General features: G+C 38.3%; 1 protein-coding gene across 17 annotated transcripts in view; it reads right to left on the bottom strand.

The window, feature by feature from the left end:
• The window catches only part of Vps13b (vacuolar protein sorting 13 homolog B), a 576,579-nt gene that overhangs the window by 469,587 nt on the left and 89,053 nt on the right, over positions 1-17,939 (bottom strand). For all 17 annotated transcript variants that reach the window (XR_010052974.1, XM_039079215.2, XM_039079218.2 and 14 more), the window contains one exon: positions 16,166-16,347. Coding sequence is in view for 16 of the 17 variants with exons in the window: in XM_039079215.2 (XP_038935143.1) it covers positions 16,166-16,347 (182 nt within the window). In the remaining variant the exon portion in view is untranslated. The remainder of the gene's footprint in view (positions 1-16,165; positions 16,348-17,939) is intronic.

Genomic DNA, 17,939 nt, shown 5'->3' with positions numbered 1-17,939 from the left:
CACTTCCTCAAAGAAGGCAGTGAGCAGAGAACACGTCTCTTTAGAGTCTGCTTGTGTCTTTCCCTTCATGATCTATGAAGCCTTTACTCTAATGCTATAGAAACTTGGAGCAAGGGTTACTGCTAATCTTAGACTATGAGTCCTTCTAGGGTAAATCCAAGTACAAGCATGACACTCTTAAGGATCAGAGATACAATAAGGCATAAAGCAATTCCACTTTAAAAATTCACCATGTATAACAACTGGTAACTACAAGTAGAGGAGATGTGTGTGTGTGTGTGTGTGTGTGTGTGTGTGTGTGTGTGTGTGTGTGTGTGTGTGTGTGTCTTTTTTACCTCCTCTATTTGTGGTACCATTTGTGGTGTAGAAGATAGGGAAAGTGGAGAGCTCTATGTGTGAGTAAATGAGCAAAGTTACCAGTAAAAAATTAAATTGTGGGTAATAATTTGAAGTAAATGCCAGTTCCTTTTTTTCTTCTTCTCCTTCTCCTCTCCTCTTGCTGCTCTTCCTCCTCCTCTACTTCAGTAAGTACCAGTTGATGAGGGAGGAAGAAATAGTAGCAACTAAGGAACAAATAAGCCACAGTGACTATACTAGGAATGTATTTTCAATTTAAAGAAGTCTCCTTTAAGAAACTAACACTTGAATCAGGCTCTAAGAATAAATTGGTAAATTTTAAACAGAGGAATTGGATACAGAAATAGAAGAAGAGAGAACAAAGCTCTGACAAAGAGCCTCAGAGGCTGACAAGACCAATTACGTTTTGTCCTGAGTTAACTAACAGTGGTAGTTTCATTGCATCTAAATGTTTCAGTAGTAACTTGCTACATGGCAGATAAAAGAGAAAAAAAAAACAGAGATTTTTAAGATGGAGTTTCTCAGGACAGTGAGAAAATGCTGGAGAAAAACAAGTATGTTGTAAACACATTTAAAAATGAATGTGCCAATACCTTATGGATGATTTACTATGAGCACGGGCCTTGAGCTAAGGCCAGAAATTGCAGATACCTTTATTAACCCATACATTTTAGATAAGGCACTTTAAAAAAAAAAATAGTGATGCAAAGAGTAAAAGCAGGAGCTGGGGAGATGGCCCCAGGGCTAAGAGTATGCACTATTTCTGTAGATAAACTTAATGCTCATGCCCGAACCCACACCAGACAGCTCACGGCTTTAACTCCAGTTCCAGGTGATCCAATGCCTATGCCCTCCAAGGGCACCTCATGTGGGCATATCTACACACACACAGACACAGACACAGACACAGACACACACACACACACACACACCCCTCTCAAAATATATTACTTTCTAAAAATGGAAATAAATGAAAGTGGAAGTCACCTGACACAGAACAGCATGGACAGAGGAGACGTTAGAGCGGCAGAGCAGCTGAGGGTACAGCTCAGCAGAGGAACTTGGCTACATACATAAGGCCTCAGGCCCATCTCCAGCACCACAAACAGCGCTGTGCATCATTTCAATAAAGCTAATGTAGCCAGTGAGGCTGAGCCAGCCCAGACTTGACTTCAGTTTTTGTTTTTTAAAAGGAAAGAAGGAAAAGCACTGTATAAATTCTGAGAATGCCAATGACATCAGTTTTGTCACACCACTTCTCTGAGATTCTTCCTCTCTGTCTTACCTACCATGACCCTTTTCCTCTAATTTCCCATCTTCCTGGGTATAATGCATAACGGAAGGCTGGAGCAGACTCACACTTCATAGGGTCACGCCTACTTCCCATGGACATGACTTAGAAAGTGTGGCATTACTGGCATGCTCAAGCAACATTCTTTTTCATTTCATTGCTCCCATTTAGGTCTTTAAACCAATAAATATAGAATTAGAAAGAGGACAGGAATGAAGGAGCGTTACAAATCAACTACTCAAAACCTGGACTACTGTTTCACAAGGGTAAAGATAAATTCTCTAAAAGAAATGTGAAGTCCACTTAGGAAACAATGGAATGAGCGGACGTGGGGAGACTGAACGACAACATCTCCATCAACAGGGAAACGGGACATTTAGCAACCACATCTCATTTTGTTTGTACTCTCCAACACAAACTAGGGGTAGTGTGCTTAAAGCACCTTCAGGAAGCAGAAGTGTAATGCACAAGCACAATAAACTCAGAAGAAAAGAGAATTCCTTCAGTCTCACAAGGCCCTCTGCAAGAAGATCAAAGCTGACAACTCACTTAATGGTGAAAAGCCAGGTGGTTCCCTCTGGCACAGAGGAACAAGTGATCCTCTCTTACCACTTCTATTCAAACCTATGAAAGGTTCCATCTAAGCAAGAAAAGACATAAAATGCACTTAAATGTTAACTTTAAAATAACTTATTGTTTTCCTATACAACACTTTTGTTGTAATAATTAAAAACTCACTGATAAAAACAGAAATAGCAAACACTGAAAATTTTAGAAAATAGCGAGCACATTTTTTTTTAGTTTTACATACATTGGTGTTGTGGTTTTATGTATTATCTATGTGAGGATATTAAATCCACTGAAACTAGAATATTAGACAGCTGTAAGACGTCGTATGGGTGATAGGAATTGAACACAGGTCCTCTAGAAGAAGAGTCAGTGCTCTTAATTGCTGAGCCATCTCACCTGCCCTGATTATATACGCTCAATTATATAAACAGAGAAGGAAAAACGGTAACAAGTTATTTAATGCATGACATAGTACAGTCCAAACACTGGGTTTCGTTTTCCAGTGCTTTAGCTCTCAGATGATGATGAACTAACTTGCCACTGTGGTTGGTATATTGACAAAGGAGACTCAAATTTCATACAGTCTGAACACACAAAAAAAATCCCAAATTACGATCTTTAGGCCCAGAGTCTCTGTGTATGTGGTAACTAATAACGACTTAAATTCTCTGTGGCAGTGCCAGCCAGCTTCTGCTCTCTGGGCCGAAGCATGAATCTAACAGCTGGTAATGACATGCATAGGTGCTGCAACAGGTTCTACAGAGAAAAGCTGCTTCCACTTTGATGCCTGCAAACAAAGCAGGTCAAACCTAATGCTCCAGTCTGTATTCTAGCTTTAACAAGGAAGCCACTAGAAACACCAAAGACCCAGCAACACAGAAGGGCATTTCTACCTGGGAAATGGCAGACCAGGACCTTTTCCCCTTCTCCGTCCCACCGCAGGTTCACTCTGAACATGTGGAAGATTAGTGCAGGACATACAAGCAGTGGGAAAGAATCCAGTCAGAGGTATGCATGAGTTAAAAAATAAAATAAAATAAAATAAAGAGGGCAAACAGCTTCAAGATTGCATTCAGATGTGAGCAGAATGAATGCCAGAAGCCTTCTCATCTTGTCAGTAAGCTGCCTTGGGCCCGCCCCTCCAAGCATGTCTTCACTGCAGGGTATGTTTACACTGAACCCCTATCTTATAAACGAGACTGATACACAAGAGAACATGGGGCTGCGGGGGAAGGAGAGAAAAGGGCAGGGAAGGAGGATAAAGAAAGAAGAGGAAAAAGGGAGAATGGGAAAGAGGAAAAGGAAAGAGGGGAGGGAAAGAAGAAGGAAGGTAAGGAAGGGGAGAGAGGAAGTAGAGGAGTAGGGGGAGATTATAAAGAGGAAGAAGGCAAGGAGGAAGAGAGAAGGAGGAGAAAAGGAGGGAGGGGGAAGAATTACCAAATGATTACAGAGAGAGCTGCAAACCAAGGAAAAGCAAATCCTGACAGGCACCAAGGGGCAAGATTAAGGATTCTCCTTGGTGAAATCAACAGTCTAGCAATACTTTGACCTCCATGAAGATGAGGTGATAAACTGCTGCTGTTTGAAGCTGTCTAGTTTGTAATGTGTTACCAGAAGCTCTATGAGTCTTAAGTCACATAAGAGTATGAACAATCTCTTTCCACAGGGTGTGTGCAAATAACCACTGTGTACCGTTAGTCACACTTGATCCTGTAACAGCTGAAATAAAACATACTAGGATCATGTCTACTTATGGTTAACTAACTGTCCCTCAAACTAAGAATATGACAGAGGACATACTTTTCAAGCTTATTAGGTGACCAGAACTGACAAGTGCACAGTTGAAGTTAATAAGCAAATACTCAATAAAGACAGGTTCTGTTCCATAGGCAAAAAAGAAAAAAGAAAAAGAGGTGTTTCTCTAACAAATTTAACACATTCCTCTGTAGTCACATCATTACCAACATCCAGATATACTCATGATGTTTATAAAAGATTGTCTTTAAGACTAACAAATCACACTAAAGACAAAAACTGCGTACTTTTCCACAGTCTAGTGAAATACTTTAGGAACTAAATTTTTCTTGTCTTCGCAGAAAATTAAGATTTTTATATAGGATATATTTCTCACCATTTGAAATTTTTCAAGCATTCATCCAGTCCCTTTTCATGATCAAGAGGGCAAACACACATGTGTGCACACGCGTGCACAGACACACACAGACACACAGACACACAGACACACACACACACACACACACACACACACACACACACAAACCCACACATGAACAACAAAGCCATTCTTGGGCTAAGAGGTGTCTGAAAAAACACTTTAGAAACATATCAAATTTCTAAAAGAGAATACAATAAGAAAGTTGCAACATAATAACATCCACAACTAGTTTTTAAGCTCTATAAGTTATTTGTTAATAACCATTTCTTAGTGACGATTACACGCTTGATAAATGAATTCTCAATACCTGGACAAATAGAAGCATTTAAATTACAAATGTGTGCATATATATAGACTAAATTATATATGTATATGTATGTGTGTGTAGATAGATAGATAGATAGATAGATAGATAGATAGATAGATAGATAGATAGATAGATGGATGGATGGATAGATAGAGAAATAGATAGAGATAGAGATATATATGTACATGTGAGTGGTGATCTAAGTAAGAAGCACTCCCCAGGGTCTCAGGAATAAGCACTTGGTCCCCAGTTGAGGCACAGCTTGGGGGGCTGAGGTGTAGCCTTGCTGGAGGAAGACGTCACTGAAGGTGGACTCTGAGAATAAAGTTCTCCTACTTTGCAGTTCATTCTCTCTGTTTCATGTTTGGAGTTGAAGGTATGAGCTCTTTTCTCTGGCCTCACACCCGTCACTTGACAAGCATCTTCACCATGACAGGCTTTCCTGTGCCTTCTATAAGCTGCCTTAGCTGTCACAGCAATAGCAAAGTAACTAGCAAAAGACACACAGACACGTCAACATTCAGAAAACTCGATACGGAAAAGACCCCCTCTATGACAAACAGCTCTTGCTCCAAAAGTGAGAGGACTTGAATTTGAATCCTCAGTACAAACAATACACAGACAAAAACCTGGTCATGGCTGATAATGCTTTAACTGACTCTACAACTGGAGTGTGGAGAGAAGCAGATTGAGATTCGCTGGACAGCCAGTCTAGTCAAAACTGCAAGCTTTGGTTCACTGAGACACCTTGTTTCAAGTCAGTAAGGAGAAGAATGATAGAGAAAGACACTCTGCAGTCCTTTACAGACTCCAAATGCACATGTGTACCCTTGTGCTCACACGCATACAAAACATACATGTTCATATATTCATATATATTCACCACATGGGCAAAACACACTAAACAAATAAATACTGCAAAAATTTGCAAAAGGTAATCTCTTCGTGCTTAAATTTAAATACTGAGAAGTCTTAGTGGAGCGTGCTATAGTGCCTGCCACATGATAAACAGTGCCTGTGCCATAAGCACTCAGAGGTGAGAAAGGGCGTTATAGATAGAGAGCTGCCCGAGTGATATAAGACCCAGTCAAAAGACAACAAAGACGAAAAAGAACAAGAAAAGTAGTCCTCATCTTTTTACTGGAACATAAATATAACTCAATTCATTGTTGTTATTACATAAACAAATATCCATAGCTAATGTCACTATAAAGCAAGATATTTTTAAAGTAACTGAAAAATATGTTCCATAGAACATTTAAGCTGTGTTTTCAGATTTAGGGGCAGAGAAAGAAGTTTGAAAAGAGAGAAACAGGAAAAAAAAAAAAAAAAAACAAGAGAAACCTCACTATCCCTCAGTCATTTTCTAAGTGGTTAAAGAGTATTCAATAACTCCAAAACACTTTTTATATGCACACCTGGGAAGAATACCAAATCTGTAAATTTGCTCAGAGTTACACTGATGTGGTTTTAAACCAGATGTTTAAATGTTACAGTATGTATATTTTCTTCCTCTCTTCTAAGACAGAAGTAAAGTAAGAGGAATATTTGACTTCACTCCACAAGAGACCTATTTAATAGTTTGGCAGTTGTGTAAGTAAAGGTAGCTTGGCTAAGTCAATGTTGACGACATACAGAATGACATGATCCTAATGAGTTGGAAAATATTGGCTCTCGAGAGAATAGACCAGATGCTACTGAGCTGAGAAAGCTACTGTATTATTGAATTTCATTTTTATGAGGTAAAATTTATTATTCAACCACTACAGTATCCCATATGAAACCTTGCATAAAATACATTTACAGTTACTTTCTGGAAAGTAGATTTGTGTTGTAACATTAAGACATCACTTAAATGAAGAATTTGTGTATCCATTTGATGATTATTATACAACTTTTTAAAGTCTGTCAATTATTTCCCTGCAAATATCAGATCAGTGGAACTTAGACAACAAAACTAAACTAAGAAACTAAGTCAACAAAATAATTAATAATCTGAATAGAGAGAAATTAGAACTTCTTGTTTTCCACAGCAAACTAAATTTAAATATAACTGTATTTTCATCTTCTGCAAAAATGACGGGAATTAACAGTTCTGTTTTGGTGACTGTCAGAAATAAACAACAGGGGCTAGAGAGATGGCTCAGCGGTTAGGAGCACTGACTGCTCTTCTAGAGGCCTTGAGTTGAATTCCCACAACCACATGGTGGCTCACAACCATTTGGAATGGGATTCAATGCCCTCTTCTGGTGTGTCTGAAGACAGCTACAGTGTACTCACATAAATATAATAATCTTTTAAAAAAATATATTGACCACAAACCTACATAAAATAATGATCCCTATTAATACAAATTAAGCACAAACTTTACAACTCTTAACATATTGTTTATAATTTACATTTCAAATGAGCCTCAAGAATTCATTAGACTTTCATTGAATAATTTCTAATGTGTTACTAGATATTAATCTTCACCTATTACTTCAGGTCTCATACAACAGGAAACTATTTTAATAATAGAAAGATCCAAAGATCTGACTTAGGTATAGCTGTGATGCAATAATTTGGGAGGAAAAAAAGAGCACTACATCACTTTGAGTATTAATTTTCCCATCTGTAGGTCTATAATTTGCCAACAATATTATTGGTAAGAAGCCAACTGAATTAATGTGGAGGAAATGTCATCCTAAAATAGGTGAGCCGACTCAGACTATTCGTGTAAAGTTTATGGTATGCACGCCACACATGATGTAGCTCACTAAGGGAAAATGCTTACAGACAGATATAAAGTACATGATCAGAGGACACACGGTTTCTTTTTTTTTTTTTTTTTTTTTTGGTTCTTTTTTTCGGAGCTGGGGACCGAACCCAGGGCCTTGTGCTTCCTAGGTAAGCGCTCTACCACTGAGCTAAATCCCCAGACCCGACACACGGTTTCTTATTGCTATCATCCCACTGCACCCATGTAGACATGTACCCATCAAGTACCCTACTTTGGACCTGCTAGAACTAAGAAAATGTGAAGTGGAAACTTATGGGTTCTTTGAAAAGTCAGTGGGTGGTGGTTTGCTAGGGCAAACATGTAAAGAACATGTAGCTGAGGCAGACGCAGGTGAAAGACTAAGGTAGACTCAGGAAGGAACATTTAGATGCAGCAGACATAGGAGGAAGAATGTTCTGCTAAAGCAGGCACATTAGCAAAGGATCCTTTGCTAACAACAGGCATGTACTGGTCCACCTTACACTGCGTAGTGGAGCTGCACTTCTCAGAACTCCACAGAGAGAAATGCACCAAAACCCATCTGCTTGTGTGTTGCTGTTTCTTGCTGCTTCTGCACGCTCAGGCTGAACGGCAGAGTGATGTCAGCTGAGACACTTGTGCTGAGGCAAGACCAGTGGAACACATGTGATGTTTAGAGAGTATAAATAGGACTCAAGGGACAGACAGTGACATGATGGAGGCTGAGCTCGGTTTGCTTATAGAGCTAGCTGTGCAATGCTTGTGGGTCTCAACTCTTCACTAATCTTCCCTTTCCTCTGGTGTTCCTCCTGGTCCCTCCTACTGACTCCAGCCAAGGCTGAGGCCTGGCTGTCTCTGCTGGGTAGTGCCACTGCTGCTGATTCCTGTTTGCTCTCCTGACTTGGACTGCAATGTATCCCTAAAGTGTTTGCAAGTGGATCGAGCTGCAGCTGTTAACCTGCAAACTGAACTGCCGATTTCCAGACAACACAGATGGGAGTTGCTCCAAATAACCTTTCTAAATAGGTTCATTTTCCCCATATCCTTTCTTTTCCACTGCCACTGGTGGTAGTGGGCTAGAAAGGAAGTTAAAGCATCGAGTTACAAACAGGTATTCCATCCCAGGTTTCCATGAGAGCTATGTTTGGCAGCTTGAAATCAAGCACAAAAAAGAGACACAATGAAGACTTTTTTCTCTAAGTTCAAACAAAACATAATCAACCTCTTGAACTGTATTCTTCTCATCAACATCACTCACTGTCTTCAATGGTAATTATGTTCTTGCAGTACTCTTTAAATTTAAGTTTACTGCTCAACTAAACCACTGAACAAGTAGACTCCAAGTAGAACAGAAGCCTCTAGAGCTCCCTTAGAACCACTTCCATAGAGAATATCCCTACATAGACGTTTCCTGGCAAGATGCTACATTTGGCAATTATGTGTGTTAAAACACTATCACAATTTTGAAGATGGGAGGAAAATACCTGTCAGTTCAATGAAGCAAAATAACAAAGAAAATAAAGATATGGCTCAGTAGTAGAGAGCCTACTTCCCCTGCAAAGCCCTGCAATCTTGAGGTTTAGGGTTTTGGTTGGTTGGTTGGCTGGTTATTAGGTCTTGTTTTTTGTTTAAGAATGAAAATAGGGTTTAAAAGATCGATTATCACACTCCAATTAAGTCATCTCTCCTAAGTGTTAACACTTAAGAAGGAAATATGTTTATATTACCTGACTGTGCTAGCTGGTTTTTGAAGCTAGTCATGTGGGTAAAGGGAACCTCAAGTGAGTGAGAAAATGGCGTCTTCATCCTTGCCTCTGGGCAAGCCTGTGAAGCATTTTCTTGACTGGGCTAGTGGTTCTGGCTACTGTAAGAAAGCAGGCTGAGCAAGCCATGAAGAGCAAGCCAGTAAGCAGCACTCCTCCATGGCCTTGGCATCAGATCTTGCCTCCAGGTTTCTGCCCTCAATTCCTTAGATGATGGACTACAAAGTGATGAAATAAATCTTTTTGTGTCTAAGTTGCTTGTGACATGGTGTTAATCACGGCAATAGGAACCTTAACTAGGATTCCAACCAAGGTGAAACAAGCAAGAATTAACATAAAACCATATCATAATACACTTTTGCTTCTAGCTGTCCACAGTTCAGAATGGATCCATGAATATAGCTTCAATAAGCCCACATTCACATACACTCTCATAAGGTCCCATAAACAAATCCATTCAAAAGTGGAAGCTCATGCTATGTTTGACACTCCAAAATAATCTCGTTTCTACAAGATTAACATAATTTAGATTATCAGAGGAAAACCTGTTTGCTTCTTAGAGGTGTTTGAGTTTGATGTTTGACATAAAACAGAATGCTCCACATGTATGGCAACACTACTACCAACGGTTAGGAGGGACAGACTAAGACACATGCATGCTGCTGTACATTATAAGACCAAATGAAAAGCCAGTATTACATTACACAGACAAGACCTTCAGTTACTAAGATGAAAAAAAATGGAATACTCAGGATGCTTTTTTTTTTTTTTGGTTCTTTTTTTTTTTTTTTTTTTTTTTTTTCCGGAGCTGGGGACCGAACCCAGGGCCTTGCGCTTCCTAGGTAAGCGCTCTACCACTGAGCTAAATCCCCAGCCCCAAGGATGCTTTTTTAAGTTCCAAAAAAATCAGTAAAGCTATGAAATAATTCTGTACCAGCAGTGAAATAATTCTATATCAGTATGAGAATTTCTTCAGATGATTTACCTAATTTTCTACTAGATAAATATAAACAATGTATATAAAACTAACTATTAAATATTTATTGTTCTTAGTAATATAATGATTTGTATTATCTCACAACATAGTACCGGTCTCTCTTCATTCATTTTCTGAAATTCTAAAAATCATAGATTCATATATTTTTAAATATCAATTTAAAAAATGAAGAGCTTTTTGTTGAAAATGCTTACTTATAGGAAGACTTAAACATATATGCATATATTTTTTAATAGTGACTGAACACTGTCCATTTTGTTTTCTTTTTTTTTTTTTTTTCGGAGCTGGGGACCGAACCCAGGGCCTTGCGCTTGCTAGGCAAGCACTCTACCACTGAGCTAAATCCCCAACCCCTCACTGTCCATTTTCTAAAGGGGCATAAAAATCAACACTGTATTTTCTATGTGAAGAATTATAGAATTCCAAGCAGTGCATTGGTTACTATAAAATGCCTTCGTTTTCATTCCTTTGAAGATACTAAATGTTTTCCTTTTTGTTGTCCACACGTGATTCACATCCTCTTATTTCTAAAACTGAAATACTGAAGAAGCAACCATATTAAATTATACCCATATTCCTACCTAAAAACAGAGCATTGATTTTATTTAGCATTAATATATACCTTTTACATTTAAAAATAGCAAATCTAATACTTTGCCTATTACATATGTTCTATTGAATTTCTCCTATCTTTTGCAAAATCTTAGTTGTAGTCAGTAAAGTTGACTTTAAAACCTACTAATAAATTACAACTTATAGTTCATTAAATAGTAAATCTGTAACTTGACAGTAAATAAACTTTCCAAAAACTGTGAAAACTCAGTTTCCTCCACCAGGCCAGTGCTGGGGCATGCACATACCCAATAAGCAAGAACTCCACATGTACACACCCATGCACGCACGTATGAACCCCACACGCACATCTTACCCCATAAGCACATGTCTTACTTCCCAGTACAATTAACACGATGAGCACATAGAAAATGAAAACAAAAAAGAAGAGAAAAAAATGAGTCTAAAAGAACTTAATTCAAACTGTTTATCCTAATAGTTAAAGTGAGCAGTTTAGCACCAGAAATATGTCTATGTTATTTAAAAAGTTTAGAAGAATAAAAGGTCTAAAATTAATGATGACCAAGAAGCACAAACAGTAAAAAATAAGAATCCTGTCATTGCTAAATAATAATAAAGAACACTGTAAAGATGTACTGGAAGATATAAGAAAAATTAAGAGAAAAAGTCAGCATCTGAAAAATGATATGAAATGAAACTCAAATGAAAAATCAAACTCAAAATGTCTGAAAACCACGAGGGAATTGGGATCAAAGTTTTATAAAGAGTTTACATAACTCAAAACAAAAAGATAGTATACATTTTTAAAAAGTAAATGACTCAGACTTTTTCAAGGGGATATGTATAAATAGAGAACACAGTTATAAAAACATTACCCATGGAGCAAAAGAAAATCAAACCCTCAGATAGACCACTGTACATCCATAACGATGGGAGGCAGCATATAAATATGGCCAAGTTGTGGAGAGATGGGTACACCATCACGCAATGCAAACAAGAGTGTAGAGTACTATAGATATTGGCGAAGTTTGGCAGGACCTCAAAAGATTAAATATGGAGGGACTAAATGACGCAGCAATTCTACTCTTAAACATATAGAGAATTGGAGAAATGGTAGCATGTATTCACATGAACTAAGGAGTAGTCATAACAACACTTCCTAACAGTCAACAAGATTTAACAACCGATGAACAAAATGGGAAACACACACACATGCAGTGCCACCCTATTCTACAGTAATAGGCTGCATGCTTGAGTATGTTCCACAGAGTTTCACATGCTACAAGCAGTCTCCAGTATGGCACTGTTAAGTGGTGAAATCATTAGAAATGGAGATGGGAGCTGAAAAAAGAGCTCACAGGCTGAGAGCACTGCTATTCTTGCAGCGTACCCAAGTTCAATTTCAAGCACCTATCTGGCAGCTCAAAATCACTGTAACTCTAAATCCAGGGAGTCAAACAGACTTTTCTGGCCACCTAGGTACAGGCATGCATATAGTACTTAATACATTCAGGCAAAACACTCATACACATAAAATCAAAAGAAATAGAGATCAGAGTGTAACTACCTCACAGGAAAGGGATGCCACTGACTTGAGGAAATGTTGGTTCTTACGAGAGCACTTAATACTCACTAAGGCCAAGAATGCTTGCTCCCTGCCATACTAGCTATGTCCCCTTCTACTTCTATCACTTGTGACACCCACAGAAGTGTCCTCAACAGAGTGAAGCAGAACATGCATTCCATATTAAAACCTCTAGCCAAATCTGTGAACAAAATCAATCTCTTCAAACTCTAATGGACCTAAGTTAGGTATTTTGCTATACCAATACGAAATGGTTTCAGAAATGACACATTCTATACTACAGGTACTTTGAAAATGTTATGCTAAGGCCTTAGTCAATACAAATGCATGTTTTAAAGGTTCTATTTCTATGAACCTGTTGGGAATTGGTTCTAATGCTTTGTCTTATTTCAGCTCCCAAAAGCCATGCTTCTAGATCTGAGGGGCCCTGCCTACTGCTGGCTTCAATCGATAATAAAGAATTGCCATACAGCCAATGGCTGGGGGGAGACAGGGCGGGCCCTAGGAACCACTTGCCCAATTGGTTCTGGGGCAGCAGAAATGAAATAAAGATTTTAAAAGATGTTAACTCAGAAATACTAGAGGGGAGTATGTGCTAGCCTCAGGGAGGTTTAGAAGTGCCCAGCCATTGAGCTTGTCAAGGCATATCAAAAAGCAGAGAGAAGGGAGGGGGGGAGGAGGGAGGGACGGACAGAAAGACAGACACACAGAGAGAGACAGATAGTATCTGTGTGTCTGTGTCTGTCTGTCTGTCTGTCTTTCATTTGCAAATCCAGAAACCTCTTGGGCAGGTGTAGCACTCACAAGACTTGCTCAGAGCCAAAGTGGTTTAACTAATTCAAGACTACAGAATTATCAAGAGTAGACAAATCCAAACAGCCAAGCACTAGATTAGTCTCTGACTATGGCTGAAAGGGTTGAAAGGTTAGGTAAATACACACACACACACACACACACACACACACACACACACACACACCTACACACCTCTACCTCTACACCTCTACCTCTCTCTCTCTCTCTCTCTCGCTCTCTCTCTTTCTCTCTCTCTTCTTTTGAGAATGTTTTAAAGTTTATTATAGTTATGACCACAATGTTAGGAATATAAAAACATACTGAAAAGGTTACTTGCATGGTAAAAGAAATCTGCTTTAGAAACAGAGCAGAAGGAATGAAGAAAGTAAAGAAATAAAGGAAAAGCCTTTCTGACATGAGGAGTAAGCAAATGTAGATGAGAGTATTATTAAATGATGAAATTTTGACAAGAACAAGTCAATGATAATTAGCTTCATATGAAGCTCAAGGGGAAAGACTTGAGTGGAAAAAGTACTAGTGGTCAAAGAAGAGGAAAATGGAGGGGATAATAACCAAGCAAAATAATGTACAATAAAATCAAAGCAAGTTCAGAAATGAGAGAACGCCTTACACTCTGTTAGTAGCTCTCAGGGCACTATGAGCATCTCAGGAAACAGGGAGCTAGACAACAGGCAGATGAAGACAGTGGAAAGTGCCACTCAGTCACTGTGGGATGGAAAAATCTCCTCCACAGATCGTAATAACTTAAGCACAACACCTTTCATTACTGTAGTAATTTAGAACTAGCTTTAAAGCTGAAGACTTCACCTATCAACAAACTGCATTAAGCAAAGTTTAATAAAACATTGTATACTGACAGTATATAAGTACACAAGAACATAAATACTGAAACTTAATACCCAAAATTCATATATACTTTCAGTATCATCAGCAAGAAACTTTGGTGCACAATTTTATAAATACTACGTTAGTACTGAAATTCACACAAGTAGACCAGCCTGGTGGGGGAATGACAAAACACTATCCACTTGGAAAATTAACTTTAAAAATATATTTTAGATAAGTTTAAGTGTTTTAAATTATTTTTTTCATTCTCTCAAGTTCTTAGAAAAGAAGTAACATTTTCTAACAATAAAATCTGCCTGATTCCCCAATCTCTGAAACATTATTAGTTCCACTAAACTAAGATCTTAGGATACAACAGGTTACAAAACATTGAATTACTGGCATTTGTCTAAGACACTTATATAATGCTTAAGGATGATAATTTAGAATAATTTCTGGAATATTTTTTCATGTTACAGTTCATTTTTATATACAGTTCATTGGTATTCATGACCAATACCAAGTGGTCAGCCCTGAAAACATACATACAAGGAACATTATACAAACTGTACAGGTTAAGAATATGTACACATATACAAATGGCTATAACAATTAATAAAAAAATTGAAAGAAAACAAGGAGGGTTTTATGGGAGAGTTTAGAAAAAGAGATGAGAGAAATGATGTAATTACAGAATAATCTCGAAGGAAAGGAAATAATAAATTTAAATGCCTTGGAATGGATGAGGCTGTACAGCAAGCATGCGGACTCAGCTGAGGTTGGCATTGGTTTCAGTGTGTCCTACAAGGGCTGAGGCACTGGAGAGTGATCCCCTCTGTGAGGTACTGAGAGGCAGACACTATGTTTGTTTGTTGTTTGTTTTACATGACAGAATTCCTCTGTGTAGCACTATCTGTCCTGGATCTCACCCTCTAGGCTAAGCTGGCCTCCTACTCAAAGTCCCACCTGCCTCTACCTCCTGAGTGCTGGGGTTAAAGCTGTGCCCCTCTACTGCTGGGCAAGAGAGCAAAACACTTCCTCAGTCAGGCTATGAAGTTTAAATGCAGGCCCTTTATGAGGTGCATAGAGAATGCCAATCCCATCAGAGTATGGCTGCCAAGACTCAATGCCAGTGGCCATAAAAGAAGAGAGAAGCTTGGTGTGGTTGCACACATGTAATCTCAACACTCGGATGGTGACAAAAGTAAGATCCCAAGTGTGAGGCCAACCTGGACAGTGATAACAAAGACGAGAGCAAGTAAACGTCCCCTCTCTCTACTGCCATGTGATGGCATCAACTTAGTGAACAACAGTCCCCCATCTCCACTCCTCCTCACAGAAATCTAACCAGAAATTACTTTATACTAGACAGCCTATGAAACTTTCTCTAAAATATATCACATTTAGGTCTAAAGAGCAAATGCTGACCAACACAAAATACTAAAATGTGTGACCTTTATTGTACTGTGACTAAATAATACAAATAAATAGCAAAGGAAACTGGAAAACTCATGAAAATGGAAGAACTGACTTTGGAATGAAAAGTATGTCGCTGTAAAGATCACAAAAGAAACAAAAAAATCCTACAATCAAATGAAAATACAACTTAAACAGCAAATTGGCTCACAGAGGCTTTTATGGATGTAGATGATTATGCTTAAGTCAGAAAGAACACAACTAATTAGCATAGCCATGCCCTAAGGGCTTAGCAATACAAAAACAGCCCAAGCCCAAACTTAGAGGATGAAAAGAAATAACAAATAGAAAAATAGTTAAAATAGAGTTAAAATAATAAGCAGAATTAACAGACCCTCAGCCAAACGAGCAAGAGAAGACAAATATTAGAGAAGGGGGTACATTACCACAGGTACAAATGAAATGTAAAGATCATTACAGAATATTTTGAAAGCTAATATTTCAATAAACCAGAAACTCCAAAAGGAAAGGATAAATCTCTGGGTACATATGACCTACCAAGAATTAACAGACACCAGCACATTGGTGTGCACTGTGGAACATTATCATGACTGCCGGGTGAGGAATCTAGATGCCGAGTAAGTATCTACCTCCACCTAAGGACTAACCTTAAGTTGAGCACACTAGACACAGGGATTTGAGTATGAGTCATCACTGCAGACTTTCCTTATGAAGGAAAGTGTTCTTACCTGTCGTCTGGAAGACTTCATTCATCAGAGCCTCATTTACTGTTGAAGAGCTGGCATTCCCACTATGAAACCAACTCTGATACACTGCTTGCAGCAAAAGTGTCTGTGCTCTTGTAGCTTGAATTGTGAGATTTGGGAGCTCAAAAATACCCTCAGTTACAACAGTCTGAGATCTTTTGGTCCTATACATGAAAGTAAAAGAAAATAAAAACAGTAAGTAAATAGTGTTTATATACAACATACTAGAGGAATTGTGCTGCAAAAGCGGGGAAAGGTATACGTTCACATGGTTTGTATGTGTGGCATGCATGCATGTACACAGTCCTGTATATGTTCACGAATGTGCATGTATTTTTACATGTGCACGGAGAATGAAGATGGACGGCAATAACAGGTGTCTTCCTCAGTCACTCTATACCTTATTTCCTGAGACAGACCCATTTATTGAGCCTGAAACTTACTGAGTTAGCTAGCCTGGCAGGTACCAAGGATCCTCCTATCTCAGCCCCATTCCCATCCCATTCCCATCAGGGAAGCTGGTATTACTCGGACGCATCGCCATACCCAGAACTCATAACCTCACGCACAGAAGGCACTTTACTAACTGAAGCATTTCCCCATACACCTGAATCTTTGTGTTGAAATTTTGAAAATGCTCTGAAATTAAAAAGGGATTATAATTGTCACATTATAAAAATATTTTAAAGCACTAAATTATATTACTGTAAAATTGTTAAAATGCCAGATTTTGCTTTAAAATAGTTAAATTTTCCCTTTAAAGGGAAAGGAAAAAATCCCCTGTACCATTCTAGCAACAAGACTTCAAGTGGCCAACGCCCTCCCTGAGATAAAGTCACAAGAGCAATGGGAAGCTAAGCACCACACTGGCCTACTTCTACTTGTGTGCCAGGTAAGGAAACAGACAACCACCAGTTAAAACAGTCACCGCAACTTCCCAACATCCATTGGCATCAATAATTCTACCTAAATTTACCCTCTGATCTACAATCCTGGTCATGCACTAAAGGGAATAAACTACAAGGGAAATGTACGCTACACGAAAGATTCCTTACAACAATAAATAAGACTGTACTGATCAGAACAATGGAAGAGTAACCAGACAGACAGAATTCACAAAACAGTATTTAATTCTAATGGGCGTCATTTTCTAAATCTTTCTTTCCCTTTCAAAATGCACGACTGCTTCTCTCTACTATGTTTTCAAGTTTTCATTTGTATTCATGAACAAATAAAAATTCTTCAACTAACACTAATAAAGAACACAAATGCCTGGGACGTCTACGTGAATCTATTATCATGAACCTAGACACTGTGATTTCATCCTGACACAGCACTGGGCACTGGAGCATAGCAAAAGCCATAATCCTAAAAGAACCTCGTGACTGTAAGCTGAAATTACGAGGGGATACTCGGTACCTGGGAGACTTTTTATCTCAGAATAAATTTAGCTACTTTATACAGTACTTCAAATTTCAAACCTCAAATGAGCTAAAAAAAAAAATGGTTCCCAATAGATTACATTGGTATAAATAAGAACATTCATAGGCAAGTTTTAAAAGATTTCATTATTTCCTAAGGTTGGAGAGTAATTCTCCACTTCAGATTTACTATCAGAGAAAATACATTTTGCATATTATTATTCAATAGTAAACAAGATAATTTTGTCATATACACATAATACTTTGAAGGTTTTATTTTTCAGTAACATCAACCACAAAAGTATAGTTTGTTACACCTCTTTTAACTTAAAATT

The sequence above is a fragment of the Rattus norvegicus genome, chromosome 7, assembly GCF_036323735.1.
Source record: "Rattus norvegicus strain BN/NHsdMcwi chromosome 7, GRCr8, whole genome shotgun sequence".
Taxonomy (NCBI): Eukaryota; Metazoa; Chordata; class Mammalia; order Rodentia; family Muridae; genus Rattus; species Rattus norvegicus.
This window is presented reverse-complemented; position numbering and strand designations above follow the sequence as displayed.